General features: G+C 59.0%; 1 protein-coding gene across 1 annotated transcript; it reads left to right on the top strand.

Annotated features, from left to right (window-relative positions):
• The first annotated feature begins 3,146 nt into the window (after positions 1-3,146).
• LHX4 (LIM homeobox 4) lies at positions 3,147-13,571 on the top strand. The gene is made up of 6 exons (XM_063165370.1): positions 3,147-3,254; positions 8,664-8,835; positions 11,625-11,827; positions 11,994-12,148; positions 12,898-13,069; positions 13,160-13,571. Exons 1-6 carry the CDS (start codon positions 3,179-3,181, stop codon positions 13,561-13,563), a joined length of 1,182 nt encoding a protein of 393 aa, XP_063021440.1. The 5' UTR covers positions 3,147-3,178; the 3' UTR covers positions 13,564-13,571.

Here is a 13,571-nt window from a genome sequence, read left to right as displayed (position 1 = left end):
CTGCCTGCGAGGGGAGAGGCTTTCCCTGGCTGCTGGTGAGTACCCGGCTCTCGGTGTGCTTGTCCTGCTATAGGGATGTGAGTGGGAGGGGGAATTATTGGGATAATTCAGACTTGGGGGGTGGTGGGGCTCGGGAGATGCCTTCATGCCAAGAAGTGGCCGTGGCGGCGTTGGACTCGCAGGGATGTCCCCACCTTGTTCAGGAGGAGCTGGTTTTGTCACACGAGGGGACTCTGGGAGCTGGGCTGACACCTGGCAAACTCGCTGCATGGGTGGCACAAAGCTCAGCACCCTGGCACCTCCAAACCCGTTTGGGGTTTGCTGATTGAGACAGAGCTGCACTCACACCCCCAGGCATGAGTCAGGACCTTATAGTTCCCAGTTTTCCTTATATTTCCTTATATTCCTTTACATTTCCCCAATTCTGCCCAGAAACCCCCTCGTTGCACCAGGGGACAATGCACAGATGTCCCCCTCTGTGCCACAGTGTCCAAGCCAGCCCTAATTCCAATGTGCCAGGGCTGGGGCACACAAGGGGAGGCTGGCTCTGTGCCCTGTCACAGGCTCTGGGATTTACCTGCCTTTTATTAACCATGAATCCCAGCAGGGAAGGGCTGGGAGCAGCATCCCTGCTCCTCTGTGGGTTTTGCATCATCGCCTCACGCTGTTCTGGTTTTCCCCCGGCTGCAGGGCCACAGGGCTCCCGGCAATGCCAAGGAAGGAGCAGGGTATCTGTGCCCCCCAAAAGTGCCCCAGAAATGCAACCTGATGAAAATCACCCTTCTGCAGGCTGGTCACCATCAAGCCTTAGCTCTGGTTTAGCTCTGGGAGGAGGAGAAAGCCTGGAGGGGGAACATTTCACACCCACCACATGTAACCCCCCTCCTCTGGGCACCACCAGGACCCAGCAGCATTTTGGGTGGCACACAGAGGGTTTGCTGGGCAAGCACCTCATGCTCATCTCAGCCATGTGAGATGGGAAAAAAACAAACTCAAAAGAGACCAAAAAGCCCAAAGTGACCTAAAAAATCCCTAAAGAGACCAAAAGATCCCCACCAACATAAGGAACAGATGGACAGCAGGAAGGATGGAGGGGAACAAAGCCGTGCTACCGGGAGAGGAAGGGATGAAGGGGAAGGGATGAAGGCTCTGCCGGGGAGATGTGTGAGCCAGCACTGGGAAGATGCTGCTGGGGTGGTTTTTTTGGGGGGTGGCAGCCCCCCATCAGCAGGATGCTTCCCCAGGGTAAGGGCTCGGTGCTGTTCGGCTCCCTTTGCCCGCTCAGCGCTGCCAGGAGTGATCCAGAGCAGGGCAGAGGGGGCTGCATCAATCTGGCAAAGCAGAAAAATGAATGAAAATTGAATTCCCCGAGGAGAAGGGGGTGGAGGGAGCTCTTATCCCGGCTGAGAGATAAATCAGAGCGTGCCAAGAGAGCTGGGAGAGCGCGGTGACTCCCGGCAGCGGTGCGATAATGAGGGAAATGGGCTGGAAATGCAAAGCAGCGGGACGGGGCGGCGGTGGGGCACTGTCCGTCTGTCCGTCTGTCCGCGCGTCCGGCTAAACTCCCGTCAATCTGTCTGAAGGACCTGCCTTTCTGCGTGTCGGGAGCCAGGCTGGGGACTTGGGGACACGGTGGCCCTGCCCCAGGGGGCTGCGGAGCGCAGGTGGCCGGGGGCTGGCGGTGCCTAATGCACTTAGGAGCTGCAGCGTGATTTAGGGGATGGGACGGGATGGGATGGGAGGGGCTGGGATCCTCCTCCCTGGGGTGGGAAGCAGAATTTGGCGCTCGGTGGACTGCAGGGATGAGCTCTCTCCTGTATGAGTGCACAGAGCTGCCATATGAGGGGGAAGAGGGTTTGTTGGTAAAAATGGAGCTTTGGAGGGGTCAAACCCCAGCAGCTCATAGAAAAAAAAATTTTTTTCCTAAGAAACCATCAGGCTTAATACATTTCTTAGGTTTTATTACTTTTATTTTAAAACATTTTTTCGCAGTCTTGTCCCATCTGCACATTTCCTGACGGGGCAGGGTTTCGGGTTTTACCAGGTGGGAAAATCCTCTTGCTAACAGTGTGGAAAGGAAGGCTTGGCATGGGCACACCTGAGCCGTGCTCTGGGCTGGGTGAGCGTCCTCCCTCACCTGCCAGAAGCTGCCTGTGCCGCCTCGGGAGCCTCGCCTGGTTCTCTGAGCAGAGCGGCATGGCCCAGCACATTTGGCACCATTGTCCCCGAGCTGGTGGCACGGTGAGCACGAAAGGGCGATGCTGGGGGCAGCCACCATCACTTCAGCCCCATTTCGGTGACTTTCCTTGCTCAGCCCTCAGGTACCGCCACATCAGCGCTGGGGGCTGCGTTGTCTCAAGGCTCTCCTTCAGCAGAGCCCCGCGGGGATCCTCACGGTGGCCCCACTTGGGCACTGCCACCCTTGTGCCACCCCGGCCATCGGGCTGCCAGGCTGGGCACGCTGCAGCCGGCTCTGTCCGTGCCGAGGTGTCCCTGGGGAGGCACCATTGGCACGGGCCCCAGGGATGTGTCACAGCGCCCTGTGGAAGCAGGGCTGGAGCTCATGGTGCCGCGGGATGCGCCGCTGTCCGCCGGGGCCAGGGAAGGGCCCCTTGGCTTCCCCGCGGCCCGAGGGACAGGGCGGGGGCTGTGCCGGAGCGGGGACTCCCCAGGGCCTTCCATGGAGCGGGAGCGGCTCCGGGAGCCCCGGGAGCGGAGCCCGCCCGCGGCCTTGGGCCCGTCGCTCTCTGTCCCCCTCTGTCCCCCTCTATCCCTCTCTGTCCCCCTCTGTCCCCCTCTGTCCCTCTCTGTCCCTCTCTGTCCCCCTCTGTCCCCAAAGGCACCACCGGCCCGGCCCCGCCCCTTCCCCGCAGGCCCCGCCCCCAACGCACAAGCCCCGCCTCCAAACTCCAGGCCCCGCCCCCGGCGGCGCGGAGCGGGCGCTGATTGGCTGCGGGGGGCCCGTCCCGCCCCCGCCCCCCTGCGGGCGGTGACGTCAGGCGCGCTCCCCGCAGGGGAATGAATGGGAGGCGGGCGGCACCGGCGGGCACCGGCACCGGGACGCGGCACCGGGACACGGCACCGGGACACGGCACCTCCCGCCGCCGGGCTCCGCCGGCCCGGCCCGCGGCTCTCCCGCCCCTCTTCTCTCCCCTCCGCCGCCCCCCGGGCCAATAAAATGATGCAAAGCTCTGCGCTCGCCGCCGAAGGGGCTGTCAAGGGGCTTCCCGAGATCCTCGGTGTGCCGGTGCAACGTAAGGACGCTTTTCTCTTCTCCCTCCTTCGCTCCCTGCCGCAAAGGCGGCCCCGGGCCGGGGGGCAGCGCCCTGCGGGCAGACAGGTGCCTCCGCTCCCGTTCGCTCCCGTTCTGCACTTTCCCTTCGTTTTCCCCAGCGCGCAGCGCCGTTCGCGGCCGCGAAAATGCGGAGGGTGCGGGCGGGAGAGCGGAGCCCCGGGGCGGGCGGGCAGCGGGCGGTGCGGGCCCGGCCCCGACGGGGGGGACGGCGCGGCTCCGGCTGTGCGTGTGTGAGCGTGAATTCGAGTGTGAGTGTGAGTGTGAATATGAGTGTGAGTGTGAGTGAGTGTGTGCGGCCCCGGCCCCCGCCCGCCCCGCGCAGCGCACGACACCCGGCTGATATCGTTTATCGCGACAGGCGGCGGTGGGAAGGGGCCCAGGGCGGTGCGTGCGCGGCACCGGGATGGCACCGGGATGATACCGGGATGGCACCGGGATGGTACCGGGATGATACCGGGATGGTACCGGGATGGTACCGGGATGATACCGGGATAGCACCGGGATGGCACCGGGATGGTACCGGGATGATACTGGGTTGGCACCGGGATGGTGCCGGGATGATACCGGGATGGCACCGGGATGGTACCGGGATGATACCGGGATAGCACCGGGATGGCACCGGGATGGTACCGGGATGGCACCGGGATGCCGAGCCCGGCTGAGCGATGCCGCCGCACCCGCGTCCATCCAAAATCCCCTGCGTGTCCCCGTGGGTGCTGCAGCCCTGCAGCCACAGGTGGCGCGTCCGTGGGGTGCGCGCAGGGCGGATGGAGCCCGTGGGGATGCTGGGGCCGAGCTGTGGGTGACCCACGGGGGGTGTCTGTCACCGCTGTGGTTCCTACAGGGCCGAGCCCCATCCCGTGGGCACGGTGGATGCCTCCGTGGATCCCGGTGGGGTTCGGCCGTGCCCCGGTGCGCCCTGGGGGAACCTCCTGCGCGGGAATTGCTGCTGCTGTTGTTATTGTGATTTTTATTATTATTATTATTATGATGGTTATTTCTCCCCGTTGCCGAGAGCGGGGCGTCGCCGCGCTCCCGGAATGGGGGGACCCCACCAGGGCCACCGGGGCGATGCTCGGCCCCCTCCCCACAGCGGCGCCGAGAAAGTTGCGGGGAGGGCCCTGGGGCGGTGGAGGGGGGCGGGACAGCCCGGCCGGGGCTCGGGGGGCTCGGGGGGCTCGGGGGGGCCCGCTCCGGGACAGGCTCCCCCCGCTCCGGGCCCCGGCCCCCCGGGAGGCTGGAATTCGTTTTCCGTGCGTTCTCCGGTGCTGCCTCTCGCCGCGGGAGCTGCCGCCGTTATCCCCCGGTCCGGTCCGGTCCGGTCCGGTCCCAGCTGCGGGAGGGTTGGACAGGAGGGCCCGTTCAGCCAATTCCACCGCAGCAGAGGGGAAGGAAAATCGCGGTCAGGGGCGCAGAGCCGGGGCAGGGACAGGGACAAGGACATTGAGGGTCTGTCCCACCTCCGTATCCTGAGCCAGGCCGGTTCCGGGTCGCTGGGTCACTTCTGTGGCCTCGGAATCCCTTGGTTTAAGAGAAAAATGAGGTGCCCAAACCACCGTGGAGCTGCATTGCCCCAGAATGGCTCCCTGATCTGGCCCTTCCCGGGCCCACCAAACTCCCTTGCCCATGACATTGTCATTCCCATGACTGATGGATAGCAAGAATTAGCAGGAAAGAATCCAACGAGATATTATTATTATTATTATTATTATTATTATTATTATTATTATTATTATTATTATTATTATTATTATTATTATTATTATTATTATTATTATTATTATTATAATATTTTTACTTTATAGCTATTATTATTACGACTATTGCTATTTGTATCTCTAGAAATGCTATTATTATTAACAATAATAATAATAATAATTAATATTGTACTTATTTGTGCGCTAAAAAAAATGGCTGAAGGAAAATAGATGAGGCTGGGCTGCTGGAGATCGTCCTCCTGTGGTTTTCCCGCTGCCCCAGGCTGAGCCCTGCGGCCGCTGCCAGCTCCCATGCTTTCATGTCGTGACAGATTTGGGGCCCGATCCTGCCTCGGTGCCACAGAGCACGAAGGAAATTCTCCCTGGGCAGGGAGCCCCCAGCAGCACCTCGATATTTCACCGCGTGTGAGAGGAAAATCCGTGACATTTCAATTTTTAATCGCTATTAAATCACAGTTTTTCCTCTCTCTTTAGCCACCAGTTAATTTTAGCAGCGGCCGTGTCCTACAGCATCTCCTTCTGCAGGATTTTGGGGAGCCGAGCTGCTTCTGCCCCCCACCCCCGAGAGGCCTCGCTTCGCCTTGCAGACGGGATCGTTAAAAATAAAATCCCGAATATTATTTATGAATATTGTTTTGCAAATCTCTACCGGAGCCCAAACTTGTGCCAAAGGCTGCGGGAACAGTGCCCGGCTGCCGGCAGGCTCGGGCCAAGGGGCTGGAGCGGGGCAGTGATTGATCGCCGCCGAGAAAGTCGTTTGCCCGCAGCGCTGAAATGAATTGGAAGCTTTTTTAACATGTGAAGGAACGAGCTTTCCTCCCCGCAGAAAGAGTTTTGAAGGAATCCCGGACTGGCGCTTCCCTTGGGCTCGGTGCGGGCTCCGGTACCGGCGGCCCGGGCCCCTTTGGGCTCCGCTTTTCCCCGCATTCCCGGACACCCATGGGCTCCATCCCTGCCCCTGAGCGCAGCAGGACCGATCCCCAGAGCCGGGATTTGTTAGTCCGGAGCAGAACTCGGCCCCAGAGCCGGGATTTGTTAGTCCGGAGCAGGACTGGGCTGTTCGTGCCCCTCGGTGCCCGGTGCATCTCCCCCCGCTCCCCTTTGCGCTCTGGGGCATTCCTGCGGCCCCCGGCCCGTTTGTTTCGTTCCAATCGATATTTCTCTAATTTTTCCCGTCGGGGAGAGGGCCGGGGAGGGGGGAATGGGGGGATGGGGGGATGGACCCGCCGCTGATAAATCACGGCAGCGCTGGGGGCCAGGCCGTGTCTCGGGTGTCCGTGCGTGGGAGGGAGCGCGGGGAGGAGGCGGGGGGGGATTGCGGATCTGCCCACGGGCTTTGGTGGGACGCGGCCAAATCCCGCCCGGGATGCACATGGGCTGTGCCCTCCCTTTGGGGGCAGAGGGGACCCCCAAATTCCCCCCTGGCCCGGGGCGAGGTTGGCACCGAGGCCGCTGCATCGCCCCAGTGGTGCCCGGTGGAGCGGGGGCACCCCATGGCTGTGTCCCCCCAGGAGGAGCATCCAAACCCCCCTGTGCGCACAAACTGGGAATGCTGGTGGGCAAAGACAGCCTGGGAGCGCCTCCTTCCCGACGTACCGATTGTACCCATTAACTTTATTCCTGTTCCATAAAATAATTCAGGTAAAACGAGCGCGATAAACGCGAGGCAGGGAGGCAGCTGCCTCTGTGGCATAGCACAAAGCAGTGTGCGGGGCTTGAATTTGAGGCATTTTCTCTCTGCCAACCAGAGGGACATCTCCTGGTTCCCCTGGCAGTTCCCCCTTTTGTTATTGTTGATATTATTACTTTTATCATCATTATTATTATTATTATTTTATTATTATCATCTCGTGTGTGCACACAGGCATCATTGCAAACACAGGCACCTGTGCGTGGGGATGCTGTGGATCTACAGCGAAATTGGAAGGAAAATCGGTCTCCTCTTAAAAAAAATCAGTTTTCTTTGGAGATTTGAAGGGAGATATCCAGTTCTCGGCTGCGGTTGTTTGCTTGTTGAAACGGAGCCGCGTCGCTGCTTTTAGGAAGGGGAAATCTCTTTGTTGGTTTGCGAGAGTGTCGGACGGGTGCAGGCAAACACACCCGTGTTTACAGAAATAATCATTTAGACACAAAACGTGGCTCCCGGAGATGCACACGCGTTTGTGGAACGAGCCAGAAGGATTTCAGGATTTCCTGGCGCCGGTGCCAGCGGCGTTCGCGCTGCTCCCAAGCGGGTCCCACACACCCAGCCTGGAAATGCGTGCTGGAGGGAGGGCGGCGAAGCACCCCGGGGTTCCCAAGGCAGGAAGGGAAAGAGGGACCTCTAAAGCCGCAGAATTATTAATTTTTAATTTCTGGCGCGGTTAATGGGGCAGAAGCAGCGGCCGTGGTCTGAGGGCTCAGGGATTGTCACTGTCCCGCTGGGCAGGGATGGCATCGGCTGCTCTCACATGAGGAACGAGGCAGGACCCCAAAGGGTTTTGAGATAATGTAGTTCGAGGCTGGAACAATGTGAGATTTTCCTGTGCGTTTTCCTCCTTCCCCCCGCTCTTTATTTCCTCCTTTGCCCGTTCCTTCCTCTTCCCCCCGCACTTCTTTTCTTTTCCCTTCTTTTTCTTCCTTTCCTTCCTCTTTCTTTCCCTTTCTCCCTTTTTTGTCTCCCATTCCCCTTTCTCTCCCTGCCCCCCTTTTCCTTTTTTTCTTTCCCTCCCTTGTACCATTCCTTTCCTCTCTTCCCTCACGTTTTTTTTTTTGTTTCTCCTTTTTGCTTTTCTTTTTTTTTTGTTTCTGCTTAATTTTCTCCTTCTTCCTGTTTCCTTTTTGAACCTTTCCTTCATTTTCCTTTTTTTAAAAAACCTTTTTCCTTCTTGTGATTTTTTCCCCTTCTTAAATATTTTTCCTTTAAAAATATTTTCCTTTTTTGATCTTCCTCGCTTTTTACCTATTTCGCATCTCTATTTTTTTATCCCTTTAAAAAGTCTTTTCCCTTTTTTATCTTCATCGCTTTTTATATATTTCTTATCTTTTTTTTTCCTTTTTTAAAAACCTTTTTCATTCTATACCTTTTTCCTTCTTAAATAATATTTTCCCTTTTTTATATAATTTTCCTTTTAAAAATATTTTTCCTTTTTGGTAGTTTTTAAATATATTTTTTTCTTTTAAAAATCTTTCTTCCTTTAAAAAATGTTATTCTTTAAAAATTTTTCTGCTTGATGTTTTTTTTTTTTGTTTGTTTGGTTGGTTGGTTGTTTTATTATTTTTTTTTCTTTTAAAACCTTTTTCTTTTTTATTTTTTTCCCCCCCGAATCCATCTGCTTCCCTGTGTGTGAGTCAGTGGGGGCTACAAGCGCTGTCCCTGCTTGGTGGTTGTGCCATTCCAGAGAGGGGGAGAGGCAGGCAGAGAGGAAAACACGGCCTGAAAAACGGGGTGAGGAAGGAAAAACCCACTCTGTGTGTGTGTGTGTGTGTGTGTGTCCGATCCAGCCGGGATCGGCTGTCCCGGCGGATTTTGGCAGAGCTTTACAGAAGGGGACGTGCGGGGATTTGAGGGGTGGCATCCCCAAAACGCGCCGGGATGCGGCCGGGCAGGGATTTGGGATTTGGGATTTGGGGTGGCTGACGCTGCTGTTCTCTCCATCCCCTCCGGGCAGAGATCCCGCAGTGCGCCGGCTGCAACCAGCACATCCTGGACAAGTTCATCCTCAAGGTGCTGGACCGCCACTGGCACAGCTCCTGCCTCAAGTGCGCCGACTGCCACATGCAGCTGGCCGAGCGCTGCTTCTCCCGGGCCGGCAGCGTCTACTGCAAGGAGGATTTCTTCAAGTGAGTAGCACCCCCCAGGCAGCGCCTCCCTGCCCGCGCAGCCCAGTTTTAGCATAATTTCTCCAAAAACCTTCGTGCAGCTTGTTGGTGTTGGTGCGGCAATGAGGGGATGCCGGTGCTTTGCGGCGCTGCCGGGTGGATGCTGCTGTTGGGATGTGCCCATGGCAAAGCCCCGGATCTCGCTGCCGCTCCTGTCCCTGCCCCGTGCCGGTGTTCGGCCCTTCGGGGGTGACATCTGGGGCCGATCCATGGCCCCGCTCGGAGCTAGAGGGCAGGAGAAAGCCGCGCAAGGCTCCGACAGCGACAGCGCTGCCGCTTCCCTTCCTCCCGAGTGCCTCCCTCGCCTCCTCGGGATCTGATGAATCTGATGATGCTCTTTCTCTCCCTCCACCTTTTACCTCTTTCTTCTTTTATTTTTGTTTTTTAATCATTTTTTTGCTCCCATTAGCGTGAAACCCTCATGTGATTGCCCTGGCAGCTGCCTCTGAGCTGTGCGGTGCCCCAGCCTTGGCATTTCCCTGCTCTAGGACACAGGACAGCCCGTTCCCCATTAAAAACGGACTTTGCCTTTAGGATGCTCCGGTCCCTGGCTGCCGGTGAATTTTTGAAGTTTTCCCAAGGGATAGAGAAGGATTTTTGCTGGGGGTTGGATCCTGGTGCCTTTCAGGCCCTCGGGCACCAAAGCCACCCCTTGTGCCGTCACCTCCCGCTCCCGAGCAGCCACACGGGCTGTGCCCACCACCCCATAGCACAGCCCTAAAGCCATTCCGGTCCGTCCCTAGACAGGACTCGCCTGCCTTGCCATCCCCAGGCTCTCCCAGATCCTCAGCAGGCATCAGGAGCAAAGATGCAGCTCGGATTTCTCCTTCCCGGAGACGGTCAGAGCGGCCGCTCCAGCCCGGGTAATAACACTTCACTTCTGATATTTTCCAGCCTATTAATCTCCGAGTCGTTTAAATAGTCGCCCAAAAGGTGCGGGTAATCAATGTTAATTGGAGTTGAAAGATCAGCGACTTTCTCAGATGAGGTCCTGCCTGGATTATTTGGTGCCAATCAATAGCAGCGCGGCGCTCGCACCTCACCTTTCCTTAACCGCGCATTGATCTCGGGCTGGGAACCTGCCGGGCACGGGAGGATTTCAGCCCAGATTCGGAGGTGCTTGGCAATGCAGGAGCTGCTTTGGAAAGGATCAGATCGATTTTTTTTTTTTTTTTTTTTTTTTTGTCTTTTTTTTCCTTCCCCCGAATTGCAGCTCTGGGTCCGTGGCTCTGTCCCGGGCGCTGTGTCCCCAGATGATGTGGGGGCACCCCGGGGTGTGGGGACAGTTGTTAAAATGGCTTTTACAGGTGAATTGGCAGGGGATGTGGGCTGCAGAATGGGCACCAGCTCAGCCTTGGGAGCAGAAAAGCATCCTCTGTCCATCCTTTTCCTCACTCACTTCTGCTTTCCTCCTTCCCTCCAGTCCCACCCTCCTCCCCTCCATTCCATCCTTCCCTCATCCCTCCCTCCCTCTCTCTTGTCCATCTCCTCTCCACCCCTCTCCCTCTCTCCCCCTTCCTCTCCCACCTTCCCTCCCCTCTGACTCCGGGAGAGCTGAGGTGTCCCCAGCAGATGTCCAGGGATTCTCCCTTTAGGAAACAAGCCCAGAAAATGACACAAACCAGGTTTCCCCTTCTCACCTTCTACTTCCAGCACCCCAAAATCCTGCTGGCACCACCCGTGCCCGTAACCTGCCACCCATCCCTGGTGACACCTGCGTGGCTCAGGGACAGCCTCAGAGTCCCAGCCGTGGTGGCTGTGCCCTGGATTTCCCGAGGGGATGAGCGGCCATGGGGCTCGAGGGTGATTTTGGAGCTGCTCAGGCCTCGGGGGACAGCCAGAGGTGCCTGGAGTGGCCGCACTCCCAAATGTCACTGCCTGTCCCCGCAGCCTCGGGCTGGGCCAAAGCCATTGGGGCGCTCCTGTTCCTGTTCCTGCTCCTTCAAAGCACACGGGGCAGATTTATTCTGAGCTTTGTCACCTGGATGCTCTGTGGGTCCTCAGGGCTGCCCTGGGGAGCAGGGGAGACCTCACAGAGCCCTGTGGAGCCAGTGGGAGGTGGGGATGTGCCCCAGCTCAGTCCCACAGCGTTTGTTACCTAAAACACCTCTGGAACATTCGCTGACTTCTGCCTTCCTCCTCAAGGCACGAGTCACCCCTCATTCAGTGAATCCCCCTCTTGCACACTTCCTGCAGCATTCTTGCACACTCACATTCACTGCATGAGCCTTCCCCACTCCCTGCGTGTCCTGTGCCATCCTTGCACATTTCTTTCACGCTGCTCCCACCTTCCTTGCACCGTGCTCCTTCCACGCTTCTTCTCCCACTCTCACCCACACCTTGCACCCTGCAGCCGTGCTGGCAGCTCTGCCCCACCCCACCCCACGCCCCTGCCAGGCCATCGTTATGGTGTAAGAGCCCCATCATTCTGCATTAATCTGGGATTCATCATGCCAGCGGGGCGGCGTAATTAATTTATTTGGTATTAATGTGGATGAAATATGTACTGTCCTTGCAGGGAAAAAAAAAAAAATCAGGCAGCCTATAAGCATTAGTTAAAAGAATCATTAAAATCAAACCTTGCTGGGCTCCATTAGGCCGCTCTCTCGCTCTGAGGAAGATAAAGCCCCGCCGTGTGAAGTGTCACGCATAATAAGGTTGATCGCTGGTTTGAACTCTGCCCTGTCTCCGCTGCTCACCCCCAAACCCACCGGGCCGGGGGGCTCAGGGTCTCCCTGTTCCCCCCGCAGGCGTTTCGGGACCAAATGCACGGCGTGCCAGCAGGGCATCCCCCCGACCCAGGTGGTGCGCAAGGCGCAGGACTTCGTGTACCACCTGCACTGCTTCGCCTGCATCATCTGCAGCCGCCAGCTGGCCACGGGCGACGAGTTCTACCTGATGGAGGACGGCCGGCTGGTCTGCAAGGAGGACTACGAGACGGCCAAGCAGAACGGTAGGCGCCCCGAAAGGGCTGCCAGGGGCACGGCGCGCTCGGGGGCTCCGTGCCCGCCGGGTGACCCGCGGCAAGGGGCGCTGCGGGCTCGGGGCGGCCGCTTCTGGGGAGGTTTTCCCCACGATCTGCTGCTGCTCGGGGCTGCTACCGGCTCCTTGGCTTGCAGATGACTCCGAGGCGGGCGCGAAGCGGCCCCGGACCACGATCACGGCCAAGCAGCTGGAGACGCTGAAGAACGCCTACAAAAACTCCCCCAAGCCCGCCCGCCATGTGCGGGAGCAGCTCTCCTCCGAGACGGGGCTGGACATGAGGGTCGTGCAGGTGAGGCCGCGGTGCCCCTGTCACCCTGCCCCGAGAGAGGGGCCATGCAGCCTCTGGGGGCTGGCTTTGGGGGGTGCAGGGGCGTCACAGGGGCATTGGGCGCCTGGAAGCCGGGCTGCAGGGGTTTGGGATGCTGGGTTGCATGGGGGTGTGGGAGCTTGGGGGTTGGCATGCGGGTTTGCAGGGTTCAGGAATGCTGGGTTGCATGGGGGTGTGGGAGCTGGCGTACCAGGATGTTGGGATGCCAGGATGCTGGGATGCAGGGATTTAGGGGTGCTGGGATGGATGTAGGGGTGCTGGCATGGATTTAGGGGTGCTGGCATGGATGTAGGGGTACTGGCATGGATTTAGGGGTGCTGGGATGGATATAGGGGTGCTGGGATGGATTTAGGGGTGCTGGGATGGATGTAGGGGTGCTGGCATGGATTTAGGGGTGCTGGCATGGATGTAGGGCTACTGGCATGGATTTAGGGGTGCTGGGATGGATTTAGGGGTGCTGGGATGGATGTAGGGGTGCTGGCATGGATGTAGGGGTGCTGGCATGGATTTAGGGGTGCTGGCATGGATGTAGGGGTACTGGCATGGATTTAGGGGTGCTGGCATGGATGTAGGGGTGCCAGGATGATGGAGCACTGGGTTTCACGGGGGCTGGGTTGCAGAGGCTCTGGATTGCAGGGCTGCTGCCACGCAGGACCGCCAGGGTGGCGGGGGTGCCGCGGTGCCACCGATGTGCCCGTTGCCCGCCGCAGGTGTGGTTCCAGAACCGGCGGGCCAAGGAGAAGCGGCTCAAGAAGGACGCGGGGCGGCATCGCTGGGGGCAGTTCTACAAGAGCGTGAAGCGGAGCCGCGGGGGAGCGAAGCTGGACAAGGAGAGCTCGGCCGAGGACTGCGGCGTCAGCGACAGCGAGCTGAGCTTCCGCGGTGAGCGCGGCGCCCGAGCGGGCCCGGGGGGACGCGGCGCCGGCCCCGGCGCTCACCGCCCGCCTCCGCTCTCCCTCCTGTCCCCGGCAGACGAGCAGATCCTCTCCGAGCTCGGCCACAACAACAGCAGCAGCAGGGTTTACGGCTCCGTGGGGGACGTGGCGGGCGGACAGTTGCTCAACGGCGGCTTCTCCATGGAGGGCACGGGACAGACGTACCAGGACTTGCGGGACGGGAGCCCCTACGGCCTCCCGCAGTCGCCGTCCTCCATCTCGTCGCTGCCGGCGCACGGGCCCTTGCTCAACGGGCTGGACTACGGCCTGGAGGGCGGGCTGGGGCTGGCGCCCGGCGCGCAGGGGGTGAGTCACACGCTGCGGGCCATGGCCGGGGGGGGCCCCACCTCCGACATCTCCACGGGCAGCAGCGTGGGGTACCCAGACTTTCCCACCAGCCCGGCCTCCTGGCTGGACGACATGGATCACCCTCCCTTCTAAGCGCTGCT

This window comes from Melospiza melodia, chromosome 11, assembly GCF_035770615.1.
Source record: "Melospiza melodia melodia isolate bMelMel2 chromosome 11, bMelMel2.pri, whole genome shotgun sequence".
NCBI lineage: Eukaryota > Metazoa > Chordata > Aves > Passeriformes > Passerellidae > Melospiza > Melospiza melodia.
Note: the sequence above shows the minus strand (reverse complement) of the source record. Positions and strands in the feature narration are given on the sequence as shown.